At 35.0% G+C, this 26,484-nt stretch overlaps 1 protein-coding gene across 1 annotated transcript in view; it reads right to left on the minus strand.

The window, feature by feature from the left end:
• The window catches only part of LRCH1 (leucine-rich repeats and calponin homology (CH) domain containing 1), a 57,738-nt gene extending 33,338 nt beyond the window's left edge, over positions 1-24,400 (minus strand). The window contains exons 1-9 of the mRNA XM_009881103.1: positions 24,388-24,400; positions 22,769-22,913; positions 19,504-19,630; positions 13,543-13,648; positions 12,270-12,406; positions 10,914-11,041; positions 8,864-8,948; positions 4,733-4,838; positions 3,042-3,154 (exon numbers count right to left, since the gene is read on the minus strand). Coding sequence (XP_009879405.1) covers positions 3,042-3,154; positions 4,733-4,838; positions 8,864-8,948; positions 10,914-11,041; positions 12,270-12,406; positions 13,543-13,648; positions 19,504-19,630; positions 22,769-22,913; positions 24,388-24,400 — 960 coding nt within the window. The remainder of the gene's footprint in view (positions 1-3,041; positions 3,155-4,732; positions 4,839-8,863; positions 8,949-10,913; positions 11,042-12,269; positions 12,407-13,542; positions 13,649-19,503; positions 19,631-22,768; positions 22,914-24,387) is intronic.
• Positions 24,401-26,484: the final 2,084 nt, after the last annotated feature.

Genomic DNA, 26,484 nt, shown 5'->3' on the forward strand with positions numbered 1-26,484 from the left:
AGCTCACTGAATCTCTACATTTGTACTAGTAGAGAACAAACAGCAGAAAACAGAGAGGCTTATCCTCTTGTGTGTCATGTTTGGCACATCAGCCGCATCACCCTGTACCAATAAATGATATCCGGCTCTGCTAGATATGTCACTGTAGAGCGTACAAGCTTCTCTAACATTCCCCCAAAAGATGCCTATTCCACAGTAGAATAAATAAAGCCATTCTTTTTTCTTTTTCTTCTCCTCACGGGAATAAAGTACGTGACTTCGTCCCATAAGAAGGGCGCATATCATAAGCTGACAAAAATGCAGCACTTCTAGAGGGTGATCCTCAGTCTCTGGGCATAATTATATAAATAAGATAAATAAAGCCATATGAATTAGGATTAACATTTGGAAAATTACAAAATCCACCAAGCCTAAGCTCCTCTTTTGCACTGCAAGTTGTGCTGATTTTATGTATGGTTTGGATAACGGGTATTGCAATTATAGAAGACCCTTACTGTCCCAAAAGGCATTCTAATGCATGGCTAAATATAAACCAAAGAACACAACAGACTCAGAAACCTGCACTGAGTTCAAAATGCTGAGAATAAAATGCATGTATTACCTGCTCAAGTCACCAACATGCTGATCTCAACTGCCATAATGTTAAGAAGATATCAAAATTAAGAGAAATTAAACTGCTCACTCTAGCAATATTCTTATATTGAAATTCAATAAAGTAATCTGTATTTTACTGAACCACTGTCTGCAACTCATTATTTCATGTAATATTATCTTATTATGATAGAGGACAATCCCAAGCGAATATTCTTCAAGTGGTACACTACTGAAAATCAAAAATGATGAAGTGAGAAGAATAAGGAAAGGAAATGTGAAGTATATACCTAATATAATGTACGGTCAGCTTCAGATGTGTATACCCCTTTGTCAGGGGAGGATGAAAGCATTCTGTCCCCTTTTATCTAGCTTATTCATCTCAAAAGTGTGCACTTGCTGAAAATTTGTAGCAGGAAACCTACGATCATTTGTTAACATTTTAACTATCTGAAAATACTACTAATAATAACTTTTTAACTAGCTAAAAAAAAAAAAATCCCTCAATCTTTTAGTATAGAGGTCACAAAAGAACAAGCTAGTATAAGATAACCTGTAGTGTCCTGAACACCCAGCAACTACAAATAACTCTTCCTAATAATCAACACTACTGAATTCACGTTTGTATTTGTAAATAACAAAAAATAATAAGCAAGATGTATTTACTACATAAATAAAGTTTTCTGATAACTACATGTCTTCAGTAACTACGAAAAGGAAAAGTTTCTTGCTTGGTTTCCCCCCTGCCCCCCTTTGTTTGTAAATGCTAGTCCTCTGTGGCTGCCACCTCAGAGACCTTCCAACTAGCTGAAGATCTGCAAAAGTTTTGTTGCTAGAAAAAAACAAAACAGTTGCTCAAATAAAGACATCTTTTGCAGAACCAGAAATCTGTTTCCAAGAAGCTGAAAGGCCACATCCTTACTCTTTCCACTATTACTTCCCAGCACATTTTTTCCTATAAGGGATGAAGATGGATGTGATAAAATGCCTCTTTGCACCCATTAAGAATCTCCACAGAAAGAGGAAATCAGTCTAAAAATATCCATACTAGAGAATCCCTTCTGGTCTATAAATCAGGAGGAGACATCACGGACACAGAAATGCTACAAAATACTACTATTTCTCAAATATCTTTGCGTTACGAAAGATCTAGCAAAAATATCCAGGCAAATAAATTTTCACAGAAAAAAACCCTACTTGCTCAAAATTTCTCTGGAATCTTTCAAAAACCCCTCAGTCTACCTAACCACATATAATTTAGAAATTCATCAGGCGTTTTTTGCTATATTAAAAAGCAAGTCAATTTCATGAGTTACCACACAACAGCAATCACTAATGATTTGTAGTACATTTCTGTGAATTCTATTGCTGCTTTCTCCGACATCAATGTCTACACGTATTCCACTGAACATAATGCCACAAACGGAAAAAAGTAAATGACAATATGAATGGGGAAAATACAACTTCAAATGGAAAAAAGGCACAACAGAACAATTTATAAAAGGTCATTCATTACAAAAAACAGTTCAAAGAGAAAGCACATTTGATAGTTCCCCGACAAGAAGCCATATGCCAGTAAGATGCCACCAAGTACTCACATTAACCATGGCAGAAAGACAAGAATAATACTTCCAAATGGATTAACCAACTACCCATCACATGTGTAACAGCAATCCATAGCACCAGTGTTCAGTAATGAACATCTTAAGGAACCTGAAGTCTGGGTGCCAGACCTTTACATACAAAAAAGACTGATGGGTGTAATCTCAAAGTTTCTTATTGCGGATAACCTGTGTTTTCTTACATACTTCTTTATATATACGCGTATATGCTTTGTTATATACACAAAGATACACACAATTATTCAAATGCACTTTCCTATCATCTACAACATCTACAAAGTTCATAACAAAGTCAGTGTATACTCCCAAAATGCATCAAGAAAGGAAGTTGCAAAATCTTGTAAGAGGTAGGTTCCTAGAATAATAGATTTTATTTTAGATTTGATATAATTTGTCTTTATAGATCTCTTAATTTTTACTATGATTTTAAAACATTTAGGAAAATGTATTTTAATACTGTAACATTATTTCATAACTAGCCACCACAGCTAATACTGAAAGTCTTCTTGCATTTTACTAATGTAACAAATGCAAAAATTGCTCAATTCAAAATATAAAGCAAATCCTCCAGAACATACTTGCCATTTTTTCTTAAACACAGCTAAAGGACAACTCATATATACTAGAGAGCTATGGGTAAATTGACCTCCTAGATTAATTACAATGACTTTAAACCTACCTGCTTAATTTTGCCTTCTGTATTATGACAATGAATATTAATTGCAATTTTATTCATTAAAACGTCTGCAGTTTGTCATTCCTGTTTGCTCTATACTTAATGAAAGTAATGAAAGTATTTCCCCCCACTGAAAATTGTCATAAACTTGCCTTAATGTAACTCATAAATTCAGTAGAAAGAGTATCCGATTCATCAAACTGGTTTCCTGTTTCTCTTGAATTATCATTGACAATCAAGTGAGAAGATCCCTGATGGAATTCCACTAATAACAATAAAAAAAGACATGAAAGCATGATTTTTGGTTCAGCTCAACATTTGTTACTCAACACAATTTAAGTGTATTAAATTATAGAGCTCAAAACCAAACAAAATTTAAATTCAAAGCATATTAACAACTTCAAACAAGTTAAGACTTTTGCATTTTAATGAGCGATGCCAATTCATTTCAAAGTTGTAATAAATAACCTGGGCTCATACAGTTGTAGATCAGAAGCACCACAGAAGGCATTGATGGAGTCAGTTTTGAACTACACAAAGTAGGTCTTGCCAGTACCGGTACAAGAACACAGCTAGACAGCTGCACAGTATTTTAAGATATTCAGATGTCTCAGTCGGTGACTTCCAGTTTAATGCAACTTCGGAGTTGATATGCTGTTACAAAAACTGAAACTCTTCGCAGAACTCAAACAAAATGATTCAGAGCCTATGTCAATCTGTTGTTTACATATACTACGTCCAGGAGTACGAGGTAGTAATAATTTTCTCCTCTGTTTAAAGTGGTCTGCTCCTATAACATACCCTCTCCAGTGTACTAACACTGTAGGATGTAATGCTCTTACTGTCTCACTTCATATTGTAGTAAATTCTGATGAGTATCTCAACTGAAGTTCACAATCTAGTACGTAACACTGGGGAAAGGCTGATCTCCTATTGATGTGTTTTCCATATGCAACTCACTGACTTCATCATGCCATTTACCATTAGTATGTGCAGAACTTGGAGAAACATTGTTTATCAATATGTAGATATAATTTAGAAAAATATAAGTTACTTAAATTTTAGACAAAATTACACCTTCTCGTATGTAGATATAATTCAGAAAAATATAAGTTACTTAAATAAATTTTAGACAAAATTACACCTTCTCTCAAAATCTGAAGAGATTTACTTCTTTCCAGAGGTAATGCTGACTTTGACTAATAAAGCTTTATATACGCATTAGGTCCAACTACAGAAATGGACTCTGCTTTGTACATTACTAACTCAGAATCTGAGTTAACATTTGATAAGAGTTATTACACATTGATATGACTGGTGGGGAAGCATGGTTTAAACCAACTCTCACTTTTCTCCGCCCTGTCAGAACCAGAACTTATTAACTCTTGAGACAAGGTAGAACAAGTTTGTTGGAATTGCTACAGAAAATGACTATAAGGACCTCTATTCAGTACAGGTAAAAAAGTTTTAAGTAGCATGATTTTTTTTTTCCCTTTTTTACATGACTGCACATGCATGCTCAAAGCCTTTTGGCTAGGTAGGCAGGTATTTATTACAAGAAAATTAAAATGCATAGGGCAGTGAAAATACTTGTTGTTCAACTAGAATATAAGCAAGAAAAATCAATTTAATAAGGCATTTATCCAATGCAAAACTAAACACTGAAAATTCCAAAATAACAGTAGTAAAAAAAACGTATCTAATTCAAAGATGATGTTTGTAGACTCCTGAAAGATCTATGTTTGTTGGGCCATGATTTTTGCAAACTAAATTTACAGTCTTATACACAGAATTATCAATAGAATATCCCTGTATTTAACTTCCACTTGTTTTACATTCCAACCTTTTCTTGAATTAGCATGGTGACCCGAATCTTCCTTTACAATGTGATCTTCTTCCATGATGTCCGACATTGGAACATTAAAGCTGACAGTATCTTCATCAGAGGGCTAAGAAGGAATAAGAGAAACACTGGTTTCAGCTTAAACCAAGACTGATAAAAACATACATATTAAGAAGAGTGCTCACTAAAGACTGAGAAACTAATATGGGAGAGGATACACTAGGTTTTTTTACTTGACTTAAAAGCTCAACCATTTTTTTTCAGCTGTATTAGTCGGTACACTAAAACACATTACTTTTATCTACAAGCTTATCCTGTCTATTGTTTTATAGATAGCGGCTAGCTATCATACTAGCCTTCATTTCTGTCCCAAGCCACCACAGTTCTGCTGTTCTGTGGGACCAGAAACTCACTGTATCCCATCATAGTATGATGGGATATGAGTACCAGAAACTCACTGGCATTGCTCATTCTTTAGATGGTCTGTGTTTCTGCAACTCGCTACTCTGCGCACACATATTCCATACATGTATTCTATAATTATACCTGCTATAATACATAAATAGTAGTTTTTTCTATATCCCTTAAGAATGTATACTTTTAAGGAAATGGTATTTCCCTGTTTATCAGTTCAGCCCATTATAGAACTCTTTATCAGTTCAGCCCATTATAACACAAGATCTGCAATGGAATGGGACATGGTTACATACAACCAGTTACTCAATTCCACAGTTGCTAGTTCTAGTAGAATGATGCCATTCTTGGTACCGTTATATGCTCATATTCCACGTAGCAAGTATTTTTTTTAAATCCTGAAACTAAGGTTTGTGATAAGGGATGGGGCAAATCGCTTTGCTCTTAAAAAACTTTATCAAAGATACATGTGGTTCTTCCTATTTGCCAAGAATGCCCTGGGCTTAACACATTCTGTAAATATGGACCACTATAAATGTTCTTTATGAATAAACCACATTTTATTAACTATATTAATTCACTGGCTGTATTCTGCTTAAAGAGAAAAAATCCAAAAGGATGTTCAGGGACTTGATAAAGCCTTAGAAAAATGACAATGCTTTACAATGAAGTGAACTAACATTACAGTACTGTTCCTATTTGTCAATTTTTAAAATAAATTTGATTTTATAATGAAACAAAACAGTATCTCAAACAGAAAATAAGCAAACAACACTCCAGGTATTCTAAGCATGAGTCACTAGTTCTTTTAGACCTGAAACAATAATCCAATGCTTTAAAAAAAGAAAAAAAAGAAGACATGCACAGTATAAATTCATTCAGACAACCAATGTTACAGTGAAGTTCCTTTCTTTCATGCTGTATCTCATGTGACATTTAAGCACTAAATTTAGCTACTCTAGATCAAAGATTCATGTTTTGCTAATTTCACAACTTATCATTTGAAAATATTACAGTAAAATGTTCTTACACGCATTAATACAAGTTCTGAATACTAAAACAGGCTAGAATTTTTTCTCAGCAGAGTAACACAGCTTTTAGAAAAATATTTTTGAGCATTGGTGTAAAAAAAACCCCACAGGTCATTCAATTTGGAAACAGAAAATAATTCCTTTAAACAGACTATGTCTCACTTTCAGAACCTAAAGAATTCTGGAATTGATATTCCAGGTGCTTCCTGCCAGTATACTATGAAACAGAAACTATCCAAAGTAGCTTGCAATAATACAAAAGTATTGCTCCTTCATAGGTGAGATACTGTACCTCACTTCCTTTGTTCACAGTTTTATTTTTATTCAGCTGGCAAGAGAAGGCAACAATAGAAATACAAGAAATAAAAACATAGGATGAAGAGTGCCATTTTCATTTTAAATACCTAATATTATTCCAACACTGAATTCAGATGACACGCTTGGAAAGAATCTTCATATACATTCTTGCTGGTACTAAAGCATCACTCTTATGGGTAATGAAGCAGGGACACCATCTGGATCTTAACGAGTACCCTGTTCTAATGAATTCTAACTAAAGAAAAAATAAGACCAAAGGGAGGTGGAAAACAAATCAAAATGCTGCACTGTTCCTAAAAGATAAGGTACATCAGTACTACCTTAAAGCAGAATTTGCTTTGATCAGGTTGCCATGATCAATTTTACAGCAACACTACAAGATATCTTTCACTTGAAATGCCCAAGATGAATACAGCTCTGAAGAACTGACCCTGTAATGACCCTACCAACAAGCCAGACAGAATTACATAAACTGTTCATTTCATCAAGTATTTTCTCCTATGTGTATGGACCCAAGCTAATTAGCAAGCTTGCTAAAAAATACATTAGTATTCAAACAAGTGATGCATTTCAGTTACTATTCTCAAGTTACACAAACGCAAAATTATGTTGTAATATTTTCTGTAAAAGAGCTGAAACTCAACAGCCACTGGCCTTCAGACTAAACTGTAGTTTGTTTTTTATGTCTGCTGTACTTATAAAAACACTCCAAAAATGTGTTTTAATGACCACTTTATGACTGACCATTTAATGTTTATCTGATGTTTGGTATGTAGATTTCTGATTGTAATTATCAATGTACGTGACTCTGTATTTGCAACATGCTAGTATTTCTTGCTCAATTCTCACGTGTAACACAAGTAATTAAAGGTTGCCTCAGAAGGAAAAGTGAGTGGTGAATTTACTACCAAACACATTTGGAATTACTGATCTCAGCATCTATTTTCTCCTTAATAGCAGAGCAGTAGTCAGGCAGGGATTGAATGAGTAAATATAAAAGTCTTTGTGCCAATAAAAATGTGTTGGTTCACTGTTGGTTGTCTTTAGGACAACTTTTTGCAGCATTCCGATTGCTACTTTTTGATTACAAGAAAGATGATCTATTTTCTAAAGGTGTTATTTATAGCTAAAGAGGAAATTCCAGAATAACAGTTTCATTAACAAGCTAACTCAGCTTCAGGAAGTGTAAGAACGGCAAAACAGTTTTCAAGCCTCTCTGACTGGACTGCATGCCCTAAGAACTAGAGGGAAACCATTAGAAGTCTGGCTAGAAATGACGATAATTCTGCTTCATTTCCATCTAGCAAGAAACGTGTCCAAATACTTGGAAACCCTTGTCGGTTTTCTTAAGTGCTTTTGTATTTAAAAGACCAATTGGTGTGTAAGTGGATTCATTTTCAACTTGCTTTTTAGTAACTACAAATTCTTTATACATTTGTTTCAAAAGCAATAGAATCTCTTTTCCTCAAAGGAGGAGAGAAACACTAAAGAATCAGAGTAAAATTATTTTAAGTAGCAAGAAGCCCGTTCTTTTACTGTGACCTGAATATTACCCACTAGGTCAGACCATAAATCCCATTATCTGTACATTTCAGAAAGATCACTGCTGAATTATATTGCAAACTATTTACTTATTTATCATTATTTAATCAGTTCAACTCCAACGAGATTTAGTACCCCGTTCAGCTGAGTAGTGCCTCAGAAAAAAGGTCTAGGAAAGTCAGCTACAACTGCTTAGGACAACAGTAGTCTCAGAAAGTCATCCTTTCTCTTTGCTCAGTCAGGCAACAAAGTTCAGAAAAAATTCCGAAGACTTATTTCCAGCACTGCCTAACTGCCAAAGCACGTAAACACATTAAGATCTGCAAAGTTTCTGAAGTTCCTACACTACAGCAAACTTCCATAACCACGACGCCACAGAACATACTGAGCGCGCTGAACTCCTGTTAATTCTCAACAGGAAAGAGTCAGAGAGAAAACACGTGAGAAGCCATAAGGCATGTAACCTGTTAGAATATTTACTTCATTGGAAACAGCAGATGTGGATTCTGGTTTGGTCCTCCTTCTCTATATTATGTAAACTACAGTGAATTTTCATGATTTGTAGGTTTTTGACCATTTGTAAGCAAGTATCTCACCGTCCTCTCCAGAAAGTGCACAGACACAAAAAAAAAAAAAACCCAAAACCAAAAAACCCAGTCTCCTTTTATCTTGTTTTAGCCATTTCTTAACAAGAAATTCATGCCAAGGATGTGGCTGCACAGTTTTGGTGGCTGGAAATGTATTCACATTGTTACCCAACTTAAAATATACTCAAAATATGGGTGCAGAGGGAAGGGGAATAGGACACAAAATTCACACAACTTACCTCTGTTGCTGACAAACGTTTATCTCCATTATCACTACCAACACCTGAATCTGAGTCCTTTTTACTTGGGTAGATGTCATCAATGCTAGATGTGAATAAAAATAAACAAATAACAAAAAGCTATCATAGCATTTACCATTAGAATTCTGTCCTGGTTTCACTTAAATCAAAGCAAAATTCCAACCAGTCTTAACGGTAGAGGGCAAAATAGCATAGTATGGTTAAAAACTACATATTTGAAGTCTGTTGATAGGAAAATAGATCAGATGGAATGGCTGGCTAGTCCAACAATTAATGAAAACAACAGAAGTAATCTGCTATAAAGCTTGATTTTGTCTATACACTAGGTTAAAACACTTAGTTACTAGCTAAGTAGCACAGGAGTCCAGCTGAAGTCATTTAGTCGTGAGACAAGCAACTAAACTAGTTGAACTCAAACTGGAGTCAACTGATTTAATTGTAGCCATTGATGCATTAAAATTGATCTGGTATTTCCCTGCGGCTTGAAGCAATTATTAACACAGAAACCTCCTTTTGGTGCTTTAAAATAGACTTTGAAATTTAGTTTTTATAAGAAAACGACTATAATAATGGCAACTGCTCTCTCTTCTGGTTTCATTACCTAGTATGACCTCTACCCATTTTAAAGTACACTATTATACACGATACACTCATCACCTGATTTATTTTTAAATATGCATTATTATCCTCTCATTTGCAATCCTGAAATCAGTAATCCTGAATTCAGATTGACACAGCAATTTAAAAAAGAACTATATCAGTCTTCACATGAATAAGTATCTGATTAATCCTAATATTAAATTATCTCCTATCAGTAAACACTAAGGACTTTGTTTAGAACTGTATATGGAAATCCTAAACAGGTTATGATTTTTCTTTAAAAGTGTGAAGTTATTCTCTAAAATAAAAATTTGGTAATTATCATGTGATAGAGCATTAGGCTGTTAGTTACTAACTGGTTCCTACTCTGTACTATTCCCTTACCCTAACATGTATGCTCCTATATGACCAAAATGTCACACAGGACATGACATTCCCGTCAATTTTCTTGTATCCTAAAAGTACAAAACAGAAAACCAGAAGGTGTTTCCCAAACGGAAAACTTACTCTTCATATTGAATTCTTCCCATTTTTGGCATTTATCTGATACAAATCCACAAAGGTATCTCCAAACATACATGGAGGAAAACAATTTGCTTGAAATCTTATCTAGATGACTGAGATTCCATAACAGCTCTTTTTTTCCCCCCATCGTGTTAGCAGCAACACCTCCATCTTTATTTACATCAACACTTTGGGTTTATTGAGTACTTCTCTCCAAAAATAAGGCATTATCATACGTTCTCTGATTGGTTATATTATACTTCCCATGAAAACGATGAAAGAGCTGGCTAAAAACTGGCTTCCAATTAGCTATGGAGATTCTCATAAAAAGGACCTGCTTCGTATCTAGTTCCTGTTTTTAAGCCACCATACCAGATGACATTTCCTAGATGTTTGATGTAAGGCATTGAAGATTTTGTCTATTGTTTTGCTAACAAATTAGCACATTTCACTTTAAAAGCATCTCAACATTCATGCAGTTCTCCTTGCTGGATGGATAAGCCTCTGGATGAATAAAAAAGCTTAAAACAAGTATGTGATGAATGTATAACAACATATAAATCACAAAACAACACAAGAAATTGAAACTTATTTAATACGTTACTAGATTTACAAGAAAGTTCCAACACTTAATGATACTATGATCTCAATTATTTTCAATATATTCCAGTGGCTTACTAGTAAGAAGTTAAGATTTAAATTAAGGTTCACTTCTAAGTGAAATAAAAATATTATGTTCTAAACTCTTACAGGGTTTTCACTACAATAAAATATATTAAAGCAGAACAACTTTCTGTTCAAAAAAAGTACACTGTAAATAGCATCTAAACAAATGAAACTGTGGAAGCTAAAGATATAAATATATTTATTTCACTTTTTTCATAAGTGTTACTTAAAAAAACCTAAGTGAGATTTTTATACGTACCTCTCTTCCACAGGTTGTGGCAAATGTTGTTGTTCTATGGCATTAAGATACAGTGAGTCTGCTGTTTTAATCTGACAGGCCTGTACAGTCAGATATTTGAATATATGCACCTTACCCTTTGTACAAATCTGTTTGACAAGAAAAAAAAGTTAGGTTTAGAACTAGAATGAAATAAATAATTTATCTCAAATGCCATTTAGTGTAAAACTCCCTGAAAACCAATGGATATCATCACAATAGATATCACGTAAAAGAAAATGGATTTTATTCACTTTTTAAAAAAATACTAAGAAATACTTCAATTACCCAATCAATTATTTGTGTGTACTAGCATAAGCACCCTCAGAGAGCAAGACAGAAAATGAGAAAAGAATGTATTCTACTTTAAAAAAATGAAACGAGTTTTTCACTCAAAAACAGTTACAATAAAATATACTGTATGATCTATTACTAATGATAAACTGAGTCATTATTTTCCAAAATTAGTCAATAATGACATTTAATTAATCAGCATGTCCTTTGTACTCTTAGCCACATTGTTTCTACTAGTGTCCAAGCATCTTTATGATGTATTTCACTTGCATTTTAGAATTTTTTTTTCTTTAACTGCGCATTTCGAGCTCAAGTGCTTGCTGAAACTTGCTCTATACTTTCGGAGTGTAGTAACAGCATCACTACTGGTTATGAAAACATTTCTCTGATGTAATAAAATCTCTCAAGTATTTCAACAGCTGTTGTTCTAGAACAATTGTAGCTTTCAGAGATGTAGTTTGAACCTACTGTCCAGTAAGTCAACAACAACAAAATTGTCCTGAAGCAGCAAGCACATGTTCCATTCATTTATTACCACCATTTCTCAGCATGTCCTACAGTTCAGAACAGGAGTTTGATTTCTTTGTGTAACACAATCTATAAACTTACACTATAAAGTAAAATAAATTTCACATGGATTACATTCTAGACCATCTATTTTTGAAGTTAAAAGTAAATCACTGTCGAACCTTCTAGAACTGGGCTCTTATTAACAGAGAGAAAATTTATCCAGAAAGTTTCTCAATTCTCTTTTTCAAAATTATATACATATTCCAACATTAAGTTTCATACACAGATAGGAATGACAAAAATAAACAGGTAGCTAACAGAAGGGAAATCTTCTAGACTCATGTTGGTTTAGGTGGTGGACAGACTCATGCAAAGAACATAGGATATTTTCTATGTCTTATTTATATATCAACAACTAATGTGTGTGATGACTGAAGTTTAGAAGCCTGCAATTGCAGAAGGTGACATTTTATAGGCTATAATTTATCACCCACCCAATATTAAGGCACAATTTAAATTATAGATGTTACTTACTTGTGCTGGTGGAGACTGCAAAGGATTATTCTCAAGCAGTAATACTTGTAAGTGCACCATCTTTCTAAAACAAATTGGAATCATAAGCACTTTATTGCAGGAAAAGTCGAACTTTACCAAGGGAAGCTGTACTAGTTCTAAAAGTAAGAAAAAAGAGAGAAGGTGTTATATCTGTATTTATTTTTGCCATAAAATAATAAAATATTTCTGAATAACCCTTCTTTTGCATTCAGGAAAAATACAAACTCAGGCAGGAATACAATCAACATTGGAAATGAACAGAGTGTTATTGTTATACAAGTGACAATAAATTTTAAAATACATACTTTGATTTTTTTTTCCCGAAACTCAGCTGACAGTTCCTCGGTGGACAACAGGATGCCCATGAGCCAGCAATGTGCCCTGGCGGCCAAGAAGGCCAATGACATCCTGGGGTGCATCAAGAAGAGTGTGGCCAGCAGGTCGAGGGAGGTCATCCTCCCCCTCTACTCTGCCCTGGTGAGGCCGCATCTGGAGTATTGTGTCCAGTTCTGGGCTCCCCAGTTCAAAAAAGACAGGGAACTGCTGGAGAGGGTCCAGCAAAGGCCTACAAAGATGATTAGGGGATTGGAACATCTCTCATATGAGGAAAGGCTGAGGGACTTGGGCCTTTTTAGTCTAGAGAAAATAAGACTGAGGGGGGAATCTTATCAATACTTATAAATACTTGAAGGGAGGGTGCCGGGGGATGGGAACAGTCTTTTTTCAGTGGAGCCCAGTGATAGGACAAGAGGTAACGGGCACAAACTTGAACATAGGAAATTCCATCTTAACATGAGGAGGAACTTCTTTACTTTGAGGGTGGCAGAGCACTGGAACAGGCTGCCCAGGGAAGTGGTGGAGTCTCCCACTCTGGAGACATTCAAAACCCGCCTGAACACCGTTCTGTGCAACCTGCTGTAGGTGACCCTGCTCTGGCAGGGGGGTTGGACTAGATGATCTCCAGAGGTCCCTTCCAACCCTGACCATTCTGTGATTCTGAGATCCCCATACTGCATTCATAGGAAAGTATTTGTGTAACTAAAAAAATGCCTAGAATCATAAAGATAGTTTAAAAAACTCACACTTATTTAGGGAGTACCACTGAATGTTATATTCTGCAAGCTCAAATGGAATACATTCAAAAGCCAGGTAGTTACTAATTTTTAATCATAGTTATTTACATGATAGAACATACTGTCAAAATGCCAATAAAAAGAGCTACCATCAAGGTATCGGGATATTTTTTTTTTACCTTGGGGTAAAACTTCGAGGTAATTTCTTCTGACATTCAGTTCTTTTAAAGATTTCAGCTGGCCTATCTGCTGTGGCAATACTGTGATTTCATTACAGCTGACATCCTACAGCAAAAGCATAGAAAAAAGTGAATTTTCGTCTCCTAAATATTAAGCAACACAGATATGAAATTGTAGCTAATTTGCTATTACTGTTGTTGCATTTTATTAGCCTGAAAACATGCAACCATCTCTGTTCTGTCTGCACAGTGCAAAACTAGATACATGAGAAAATGGTTACACATTACTTAAAACCCAGAACAAATATTATTTGGAGAACAAGATAATTTTGAAAGTTAATTTAATTTCTACAGAAACATTCAAAACCATTTGCTGAAGATGCTCCACCTTTTTGTTCTTAACTTTTGTTCATATGAAGAACTCAGTACCATGACTATATAACCAAATATGTTTGGGTGAAGTGTAAAACTGCTACTGTGTGGATCTGATTTTTTTCAAAAAGGTTCCTGTTCTTCTAGAGCGAATATTTGAGCAAGAGTGCAAAACAAATCAATCAAACAAACAAAAACCAAAACCCAAATCAAGTAGGAGGACATAATAAAGACAGGTCTTGCTTAGTATTTTACAGATATTTAACATATTGTTGTAAAAGGTGCTCCTTAAGACCCTAGGCCAGTTCCAAGCAAGACTGATCTTGATGGCTAAATTCACCTGGTTTTATAATCTGGATGAAAATGGAACCCATCCTCATTTCAGCATTCCTAAAACGGCAACTGCTGTAAAGCTGAGTTGAAAGTATAGGGTTTCCCTATACTGAGCATAATTTCAAACAATAAGTTAATATACAGTAGTATTACTGTAATAAATAGTATTCTTTAACCCTATAGCTAAGACGAAACTGCAAGGAATGTGTACTGAAAATCAACTTCTTGGATTAAGTCAGTCTAAAACGACATAGCTTTCAGATACTAGCTATCATTTTTGCTACCAAATGTTCTATACTCAATGTGAAATCAAAAGGACATTGAAACCTCTGCTTACATGCCAGGCAACCTGTAAATTTGAGTAATGTCCTGATTATGCTTCCATTCTGCATTATAAAAAGTAAAGATTATTTCATAGTATGACAGCAAAGTGGGGTAATGCCAAATTTTCCTCAATAGCCAATGGAATACCTTTAGGACATTCTCTCCTACTTTTTGGATTGTTTCAAAATGAATTTAATACAGTATCTGGGAGCTCTTAAGACTACAAAATTTCTAAAGTCAGCCAGATTTCCAAGTCATGTCTTTGAAGATAGTTGCTTTAATACTAGTCAGAAGCGTTGCATTAACTCTCTATCTTCAAGTCTAAAAACTAGTTAAGAAAAAATGATAGCAAAAGCAAAATGTGATCTGGCAATGCTGCTTGCCGTATCAGACAAGTTTCTTCTCATAACAGAATCTCACTGCTGCCAAAGCTTCCTTCCTTTGTTAAAACAGAGTCAGGAAATAATTTTAGCTTTTAGATGAGGAAATTTAAAATCCTAGTTAATAAGTGCATCTTTTGCCCAAGTTAACACAAAGTATTGTTAATTGCACTGTTCCCAGATCATTTATTTTTAAAGCTTTACTGTCCTATTTTTAATTCACAGACTTTAAACAACTTCATAATTAGATAGTAATTTTTTAGAGCACGTAATTTAGATTTAAAGTCACCTTGTGGCAGAGAAACTCTAGACCAAGTGTACTTATGCACACACATCAGAACAAGTCAGAGAGAATTTTTAAGGAAGTGGGGGGGGGAATCTGGCAGTGTGTAGCCTCAAAAACAACACTTACAACTTTTCAAAACATCCTCAATAAGACTGATCTGTTATGACAGCATGTCAGCATTCACAGGATCTCTAGAGACAGTAGTACCCTTTATCCTACTAAACACTGCAATCCAACTTTTTTTTATTACTTTGTTTGACTAGCTGTGGAAAACAAAGACCTATAACATTATTTCTAGTTATGCTCTTGACTATTGTTAGACTTCATGAGTGTGTATGTGACAAAGACAGTGTTTATCTTTCCCATTACTTTGGTAGTAGTGGAAGAAATACTATCAAACACCGATGGTTTTCAGGCTAATAAATTTATAAAGGACCTAGATAATCAGCAGTTTGGAACTTTGTTTCATGGACAACTGTAAAGAACTAAAGTGAAGTCCAAACACCTACTCAAGTTCCAGGGGCTAGTGTTTGCTGAAGGTCAGGCTTCTTGCATTAATTCTATTTTGTCCTGCCACGAGAATACTGACACAATTTCTCAAGATTTGAGAAATGTAAGGCGTATTTAAATTTAACATTAGTTTCTGTACCATGAAGCTCAATGGTATGAAAACAAATACAAATCTCAACATTTTTCTTTTGTTTCTGGTAAAGCTTAAATGGTCTTAAACCAACAAAATTCAGCATAATTTAAACATAAAAGCAAATACTGTACTCTGGCTCCATATTAACATATTTATTGACACAAAGTTTATCCAAACCATCCAAATTGATGTAAACTACCTCCTTACATCCATTTTAAAACTTGTGAATCCTGACTGAGCTGTTATTCCTAAAAAGCATGTGGATTCTGTCAGAGCTTGTGACATATAAGCCATAATGAATGGGAAAAGTTACATGGTGCATGAGCAGATGGATCCTGAGGAAAACAGAAGGCAGGAGCTCCCACTTGGTCAGGCTGCTGGGCCAGATTAGAGGAATGAGGTGAAGGACCTAAATCCCTGCTCAGAGATTTAAAGGCTTCCACTGTGAGACAGGAGCATCCCAGAGATGGAGAAAGCCATTCTCTGGAGAAGGCAGAAGTGCAATGCTGCCTGAGAGGGCAGAGAACAAGAGTTTTACTGTATATCTGATAGTTTTGGGTGCATAAGTGCAATGCTGCCTGATAGGACAGAGAACAAGAGTTTCTGTATATCTGTATATATAATACTGTATATCTGATAGTTTTGGGTGCAATTAATGTCATCTCTGCCCAATTACTTTTTTTTGATGGAAAGTAAGGTTCAGATTATCTTCACCCCAGTTTTGTACTTGTCCTCCTGGCTGACAGCAGAGATATGATTGAGCTATGCAGCTGCAAATAAAAGTAAGTTTCCCAATGAAATTTTGATCCTGCAGCGAAAATAATTTATATGTTATTTTGATGCTTGTAAGATAGTTGTCAGATCTATGTAACTCAGAACCCTAAAATTTAAAAGAATGCCTGGAAATTTACTGCATGTAATATCTAAGCCATTCTATTCCACTAGTATGAAATTTATATAAATATATACACATAAAAGAATTGCGTACCCCATTTTGGAGGAGAGAGGGAAGAAAGTAGTTAGTTGGAAAGATCTGACCTAATTTGCAGCAAGCTATGCTTGTATTGTTCAAGAGTGACTACAGAGGCAAAATTTGTTTCAAAAAACTTAGATAACAACAAAAAAACCCACAAATATTTGCTACATACACACAGATTTTACTATATACAGCCTGTGAAAAACTGTAAAACACTGAGAACCTGAGGGTGCTTGGCAAAGTCCTAGTAAGACAAGAACTGAATGCAGTCAGGTGGCATCTGTCCCTTCTCAGGACCAATTCCCTGGGCCAGCTCAGCACCAGCACTGTGTATGTCCCAAAACAACAGTGTGCCCTGCCAGGGGACTGGGTGTTGGGGTCGCTTGAAGGCCACATGCTGCTCAGGCTGGCATTGTTCTCACACAGCTGAATGTTTTGTGCAACAACTGCAGCATGACTTAATCTTTATTTTTCACTCGTTTTAGAACAATGATCACCTTATTATCTAAACTGTATTATGTTAAGTATGCCAAAACAGTTAGTGGCTCTCAATCCTATCACTATTTGTTTCCCTCAGTACATCACAGTTTAGTAATCTCCAGCTAAATAATACAACTCATTTCACTGGAAATGTACCAAACCCTTATAGTGGCATCAAACTAAGTAATCAATTCATCCGAACAGAACCATGCCCAATTTAACTAAAACTTGTTATTCACTTACCCCCCTCCTTCTAATCACAAAGAACTAGCATCAGACCTTTAGCTTTCATAATTCTTCTAGGCTACCAAAGTGACATGTTTCTATAGCCTCTCATTTGAAATATTTTTAGAGCAGGAATTGTTGTGTTCTTCATGACAAAGAGTAACACTGAAATTATACTGTAACTGGAAAGCAATATGAAAATCTAGTATTGCAGAAGTTTATTTAAACATATGATTTATTTAAAAAAAACAAACCAACCCTATCTCCTTTGAGTATAATCTACATTGATATTCAAGCTTTTGGTTTTTAACTTTTCAAAATTCTAACATAAGGATAAGGGCTGCTGTTAAGCTAAGTACAAACTCTTACTAAGAAATGAAACACTTCCAGCATCAGCAATGCTAGTTCACATTACTTGGATGGTTCAAATTGGAGGGGAAATCTGATATGAAAGCACTTCAGCAGCTCTTTACTGAAAACATTAATACAGACCTCAGTTAATACAAATAAAACGGGTGATTTTGACCAGAGAGAACCAGGCCAAGTCTTTCAATTATTTCACATGGGCCCCCCACCACTAAGCTAGGCTACGTTTAAACTAGAAGTAATCAAGAGCTAACAGGTTCCAATCTTTGTTATCTATTCAGTTATCCTATCTCCTAAATTAGGATGTGTTTAATACTGTTCAACTTCAATTATATAGAAAACTGGAACCATAATCTTTTATTGAATCTATTTTAAGCAGAACAGGAACACAAGAAAACAAACCATTTGATAAGACAAATTAATAATGCTCACAAAACAAAACAAGCCTGGTAGTCTTTAGCTCAGGTATAAACCAGAAAGGAAAAAGTAACTACCCCCAATCCTCAACAACAGCCAGATCAGTTGTAATAAGTAATAGAAGCCTGACACCACAGGATGCTGTACAAAAAGAATACCAGCAGGCAAAAAGCCCCACAGTTGCCACTTCACTCCACAAATGAAGAACCAGCAGCTGGGGTCAAAAGCAAGGTCAGCTCAGTTTCTGTAACATAATTTAGTAAAGAAGCTACTGTTATAAAAATAATAATATGATAAGCAGGCATTTTCAGATACCGAAAAGGCGTGCAAGATAAATGCAGGCTATGGAGATATCAGCAGTTGGAAAAAAGTTAATATATCATTGTTTTACTATGCATAAATTAGCAGTGTCAGAATGTAGTTGATTTGTCAATTTGTATCTTAAGAGGCCAAGGTGAACAGAAATAACCAGAAGACGTAACACATATGCCACAGAGAATTCAGTCTCAGCCTACAATACACAAAATTATTTTTAAGTTAAGGTACCAAACAATTTTTGCCTTTTCAGATTCTTATTTATTAGACCATATATTATAAATGATCTACTGCTTGCAGAAACAGTAGTCATGTGGACAGCTTTGAAAACAAGAGGAATATAATGGTATTGTAAAGCTGTTTAGATAGGTGTTCCAGGAAAGGAAGGTTGCCTGACAAAAATAGCGAAATAAAATGAAAACAGACTGAGAAGACCAGTATCACTAGTGGAATGCAATGTGGTAAGCAGACAGTAATAACAGAGAGAAAAGAAGCAGAAGGGGAGGGTGCTACAGCATGGGATAAAGCTTTGTAAAGCCTGAAGCCAGAACTAGGGAATTGAGGCAGCAAAACAAGGGAGAGAGCGGAGGTGGTGAGTAAAACTGGTAAAGATGATGAACTTCGAAGCTGAGTTTTGAATGAACCAAGGGCAGTGATGTTGTTTAGAAGGGTCCTGAAGAACATAAAGGAAACTATTGTTGTGTTACTACCCAACACACTTGAGAACTTCAAAAGTTAATTTTTTAACCTGCATTATAGCGTTAAGCATTTGTTCAAATATATTTGTAAAGAGAATTTTACTGTTTCTAGTCAAAATAAAAAATAAAAAAGATCAGTAACATACCAGTTCCATTAACTGTTTTAGCTGACCTATCTCTTCTGGAAGGGAACCTAGCTTATTGTTACTTGCAATTAAGACTTTTAGAGGAAGACCACACAGGCAAGCTGGCAAAGAAGAAAGCTGATTTCGACTGCAACAAAACAAAAAAAAATATTAAAAACACCAATGACCTTCTACTGTATACACATACAAAGTCTGAGAGTTGTAAAGTTCCTTCATTTTGATGGGTTAGATTTTCTCAAGATAAAGTTTAAATTTTCCAGTGACAATCATTAAGAAAACACTTGAACATCAATAATATCTGCATTACTGACTAAACGGTATGGGAATGTTACCAGTCTAGAAAAAAATGCATTATACCAGTTTAATAATATTGTAACAAGTCTGGTTGTCACTTAGAACAGCTGTTTCCCTTCCTAATGAATACAGGAAAATCAACTGAGACAGTATTTTGCAAGTATTTAAACATTCCTATGGTTTTACACGGCAGTATAGCAGATGTCTTTTGTTCCAACTGAAAGGCAAATAAATAAATTACAGATAAAATGGTTATTTTCTCAATTACTTTAAAGCACACATAGTTGAATATTACTTCGTACTACTTGTTATACAATTCTGTGATATTAATCCAGGTAAATACAGTGGAAAATTCTGTGACCATCAATGGTTCATTCCCTTCCAAGACTCATACTGTGCCTATTTATCTCTGTATCTCTGTGTCTTTTTCCTAAAACTGATAAAACAATTTAAGTGACTGACATGTGCCATTTTATTCTTCATACCATATTTCTGGGGAAAAAAAAGACAAAAAAAAGTGAGCAGAAGATTTTCATGAAGAGGAGTTGCAAGGAACGGCAAAATTTGGAAAAAACCTTTCAAAAGATTTAGGTTCTCATTCTAGTAACAATTACTCAAGAAGCTAGAACTTAAAGATGACAAATGCCATGACCCTTTGTGATCTCCAGATGATTAACAAAATTAATTTGTTGTGATTTGTGGATCAATCCCCAGAAGAAACTTTAAGCTCAGAGTAGTGTATTAACTACCGTCTTTCCTAGAATATTTGAAGGTTCTCTTAAAAATATAACTTTTTCTTTTTTATGTATATTAACCTGTAGGAAAACAATGAACAGTTACTTAAAGTGGGATCCCAGCAAGCACCATTTTAGTAAGCTTCTGTGTAACTGTTAAGGCTCCAGAGAACAAATACACATGACCGAACTCTGAGAACAGATGGCAAAAACTGTCCTGTGTAATTTCAATAAATTGCAACACTGAACTGAAACAAAAGGAAACAAAAATCAAAATTCCACAAATCTCAAAATATTTCTTCTTCAACTGACCATCCAGTGGTCTGCTACAAAACTGCATATAAAGATGTATATTCATGTTCCACACAACAGTCTCAATATGTTTTACAAAGCAAACTACCATAATATCTCTGTTACCCAGGCTGGGAGACAGACAGGTACCAACAACAAACCCAAGGATATTAAAAATGAGAAATCCAACTACTAACCAACAGCAGCTGAAAAAAAAAGAATCAATGCTTATTGTGGAGTCAGGATTCTCAATTCTAGCATCTTTACAGAAGACCAAGACATAATTTATTCTAAAAAAAGTAAGTAGAAATATTGTTTTAAAGTCTAAAGAACTTAAATTGAGGAAGCCTAGAATATAAAAAAGTTATGCCACGCAGCAGATCAGACACCGAAAAAAAAAATTAATTAAAAATCATTTTTAAGTTCTATAGAACTCAGAAGCAACCTACTAAGAGATAAGGAACAGCACACAATCAGGGCAAGTGAGTAATAAATCATCATTAGTGTAAAAGAAATATCTTTTAAATAAAACATGAACAGTATCCACCAAAGCCCAAAGGCTATGTATATCTTTTGGCATCACTTTCTAACTCTATTTAGCATACGTGCTCTGCTGGTAACAGGCAGAAAAACTATTAATCTTAAATCTGTAATATTTTTCTTGCCAAGAAGCAACATGGTTAGCTAGTCAAGGATACTTCTACAGACTGCTTACAATGCTCAACTAACATGGGGGAAGGGCACACGCGAATGAAGAGGAGATTTTAAACTGAGAGAAATGACCTTATTTAGTAAAACTTGAAAAATGTCCTTTCATTTTTATTGTCTAATTTATGTAATGCATAATATTAACTCTGTAACTATTCTAGGCTTCTCATGATTCACACAAATTCCACCATTATATTAAGTTCTAATTCACTAGATCACTACATCGAGTTCTAATTGACTTCATTCTAATTCCTAAATTTACTAAGACGTTTCATGTAAACTTAATAATTTCATCCAGTCTTAATTTCTTTATGTAACTAACAAACACAATATCAAAATTTCAAGTCCTATGTGCAGGTACTCAGGACACATTATTCTGTTCTAATTTTTAGAGCCAAAATTAGTGTTCCACAGTGGCCAAAACTGCAGTACACTAACAGTACAGGAGGGCTTGAGAAACATCCTCAGTGTTTACCAAACTGCTGATCAAACTTTCACATCCAGAATTTAAAAGCCAAAAGTGACTTTACCCCCAGCCCAATCTTTATTCTCGCAAAGACCAGATTATTGTATCTTCGCTATTACAGTTTTTACATACTCAACTGCAAATTAACCTCCACACTTGTCCCATCTGAAAAGGTGCTCACATTCTCTCTCTCTCAAAAGCAAATATGCATTCACCTGCACTTTAACCAGTAGCAATTCTATGTACCGTTTAGTATTCACATACATTTTTCATGGAAAAGGCATAAAAGTGCCTAATTCTTTGCCCCTTCATCCAAAAAAAGGTCGTAACTATACTTCTGCATAAGAAGATAAAAGTGAAAGAGTATCATGCTTCTCCTCTCCATCCTCCATGGAAAAAAAACCTATTAATCCTCTGTCTCTGTCCCTCCAGCTTTTTAACTACAAAAAGTATGTCAAGTTTCACAAAATTTATCATCAGAAGGGAATTAAAAGAATCCGACTGTGCAAATGTGATAAGCATTTTGAATTTGCTACAAGAATAAGGGAAAGAAAGGGATAATGTTACTTGGTCTTTCTTTAAATAATTAGTTTTACATTTTGGCCTTTACAATGCCTTCAGACAGAGTTGTATCCACAGCCAATGAATTTTTGCATTACAGCTTCCAATAAAATGAAAAATGTAGTCAGTTGTTCCAGAAACACATGAAGTGCAGACCAAAAAGCTTTACACATTTTCAAATAAACAAAAAACGTAACAAAGTTAAACTTACCTCAAATTTAAGTAAGTTAGCATTTGCAAGTTTACTATGGCATCTGGTATAATTTTAATGCAATTGTGGTATAGATTTAGTGTTTCCAGTGACACAAAATGGCACAACTCCGTAGGAACCTCAGTTAGTCTATTCTTGGATAAATCTGAGAAAAGAAGAAGAAAAGATACATTTTTTTGAAATATCAGAAATATATACTTTGCACAGCTATGCTTCTTTATTAAAATAAACTAATAAATTTAATCCTACAGTGAGACAGCAAATTAAGCCAATGTTTTTATTATGCAAAATAAAACTAGTGCTAACCATCACAGTCTTGAAATGCAACATATAAAAGAGCAAACATTCAATTAAAATTTATTCGGTCTAATAAAAAGTAATTATTTGCAGGACTCAATATGCTGAAGAAATACTTGCAAACAGAAACAAGTATAGATTCCAAAATTCACATAATATACCCAAAGATCTAGCCAATACACAGCTAGACATCTGCAAATAATGACAGTGTTTAGAGAAAACAACAACAAGGATTATATCTTTTATTTCTTTAAGTTAAAAAAAAAAAAAAAAAAAAGAGTTCTTTGGGTAACTCTTCAAACTGACCTGTATTCCCTAGTACTCATCAATTATAAAAGAATGTTACCTATAAAAATGGTGAAGTCCTTTAGGGGTGAACTTGATCTATGGTATAACTACATACAAGACAACAGTGATAGATTCCAATCCCTCATGGGAGTGCTTGTACTGACAAAACAAAAGCTTTTGATTTTTGACCAGTTCATTCTTTCTTTCTCATTCTAAGCACACAGACACAAAAGGAATTCAGGAGGAAGAAGTGTTACTGAATTTTGTTCCTTAACTACCACAGTATGAAAAATGAGGAAACATAATACTGATGTGGGCTCAAGCCATAAAGTAATAATGCATGCCAGCATTCAACTGAATCAATTGGGTTCAAAGAAACATTTAAAGTGTTGCAGAACAAACACCTCATCATCAGAAACCATATAAACGCCACCTACCCATGCCACCAGATGGGTTACCTGACCTGAAGAATGGTCATCTGTTTTAAGTGGAAGGAAGACAAATGGACCTAGGCAAAAAGTGAAATGTCTGATGGGAGGATTCAAGGGGAAAAAAAAAAGGAACATAATGATCTCCTCACTTCTTCCCTGCTGCTATTTTGAGCCTCCTCCCTGATCCTTCACGGCTTATTTTGAAGCTTACTTTCTTAAACTACACAACAGGAAAAGCAGCCAAAGTATAGCAGATATACTTCCAGTGTATTGATGATCTGACTCCTCTCTTTAGGGCCATAAAGCAATTTTTTGCTTTTGCGAACAAACAGGCAGAGGCCTGAAGATCTTTTTAACTTCCTTTGCAGTTCCAGGCTCATCAGTTTGCTGCACAGAGGCACAGCTTGAGTTCAAAACTATCATCAGTAGGAAGGTTTTATCATTTTTATTTTTGTTCCTGTCTCCTGCAATGTGAGCTGAAATGCGGTTCGCTCTGTTCCCCTTGTCAGATTCCACTTTGCTTCACTCCATTGCTTCCGACAAAAAGTTGGTTTCATTATTCCATCCTCTACCAAGACAACAATGGCCTACGAGTGCAGTTACCGAGAGCAGCCATGCTGACCCAAACAGCAGTATGGTTGAATTGAGCACCTCAACCCAAATTGTTCACTTTTAAGTTACTATACAACAGCAATGCTCGAACTTCTCTGCTATCTCTTACCAGGCTTTGATGGCAGCTAGATGAAGCATTACCTCAGCTTCTGCTTTCCTTCACTTCTGTCAAACGAGAGCATTCCCTGTTTGATTGAATATTATTACTGTTTCAAAGGGGAAGAGAGCTCTTCAGTGTTTCTCTGGTTTAGTAGTGCTTTAATTCTCCACTGTTTCCTATTTGTCATGAGAGTACCTGTTTACACTGGTTCCCTCTCCTGCTGCCTTCCTAGCTATGTTTATTATCAGGTATTAACAGAGGACTTCCATGCTATAACTTTTTGAATCATGCAGGGGATCTTCAAATGTTACAACTGGATTTCAAAGAAAACCTTGCCTTTTTTTAAACCACAATTTTCTGCAGTGACATCGTCATATATATATACTGCTCGTTTCCTCCTTTAAAGGGGAAGGAGCAGCAAGATCCAGAAGAGTGAACTGAACTTCAGACCTAGGCTGAAGACAACCTGCATGGCACTGGATGGTACACGGAGAGTGACCTCTCATCCTTCATCTGATCCTTCTGAAGCGAAACACAGAACAAAAACTAGGAACGTAAAAATGTTACTTCTCACGCTCCTAAAACCACAGCCTACCACCTAAACCCCATCTTCACGCCTGTTCTCATTTACCTTCATATTGAATAAAAGGGACTGTTGCCACATTTGACTTGCCCTTGAAAAATTCTAGTACCTTAAAGAAGTGGAACAGCAACTAGATTGACCCTGCTCCTATAACAGACATTACGATGACAGTAAAATGCTTTTTTAAAAAATTTTTATTTTATTACTATCCTTTGTTCTCAAGGGCTTTAACTCTGTTAATCTGATGAACAAAAAAACCACGCAGATAACAGACATATTCCTTCCTGTCATCCTCAGGACCATGGGTTATAGGACACACTATGTACACAACAAAGGAATTCAAGAATTAACTTACAACAAAGGAAGTCCATTATTTGTTATTGTCTGGTTATCACAGTTTAAGATCATTTCAACACTTTTATCTATTGTTGCTTCCTAAATAATAAAAGCCCAATTCTATTCACAGCATAAGGCAGAGGAATAAAAACTATAAATTTCATTTAATACCATTGTAACATAGCTCAATAGAAAAAGCAGGAGTTTGCTACTATAATTTACTGATAAAGAGCCATCATTAATATCAAATCCGAATGTCTCCGAGAAACAGCGTACTGGAATTGAATCTGATATACAGAATGCTCATCACATTTTTTTAAAGTAGTGGCAATAATTTTTGCCAAAAAACAAGACTTCCTGACCAAATGGAAGCAAAAGAAGAAAAGAGATTGTTTTTATTCAGTCCTAGAATGAATGTGAGCCTCTGAACATGATGCAGCTGTGAAGAAAGCCTAGCAGCTTTCCAATGTCTCTGAAAATTCCACACAGAAAATCACGTCTTCAGAAATGAAAAGGAAAACAGCCTGCATAACCAGTTTATACTGTACCTTAAAAGCATATGTAAACATGTACAGAAACCTCTGAAATTTACATAATTATTTCGCTATTAGTTTATACAAAGGTACTTTTCCTTCAAAGTACTGGATCTTACAAGTAGTCTGTATATATTTCAGGTTTACTCTGATATTTAAGTTCTAGACTAAAATACAAGGGTTAAGCCTTAACAAAACTGCAGAACCTTTTGAACATACTGAGAAAAACAGTGCATGCGTATCTTGCTTCTGTCACAATTCATAAACTTTCTGAAAAATATTTTGCAAAGGCTTTCTTGGGTTCATTATTTAGGGAGAAAGAAGAATGCAGAAACTAAAATTTTAACCAACATCCGAAAATATTTTTAAAATACAGAAATACTTAGTTGGCAAACCTTTACTTTCTTACTGTAATTTATTAAGTCTATACTTTTTAAATCACTAAGTTACACATCCCCCTTGTATTAATTTGAAGACTGATGCTTCAGGTTAATTAAAAATAACGACGTTACTGTACAAACTACCTTTTGCTACAG

The sequence above is a fragment of the Charadrius vociferus genome, unplaced genomic scaffold (assembly GCF_000708025.1).
Source record: "Charadrius vociferus isolate BGI_N301 unplaced genomic scaffold, ASM70802v2 scaffold210, whole genome shotgun sequence".
NCBI classification, from domain to species: domain Eukaryota; kingdom Metazoa; phylum Chordata; class Aves; order Charadriiformes; family Charadriidae; genus Charadrius; species Charadrius vociferus.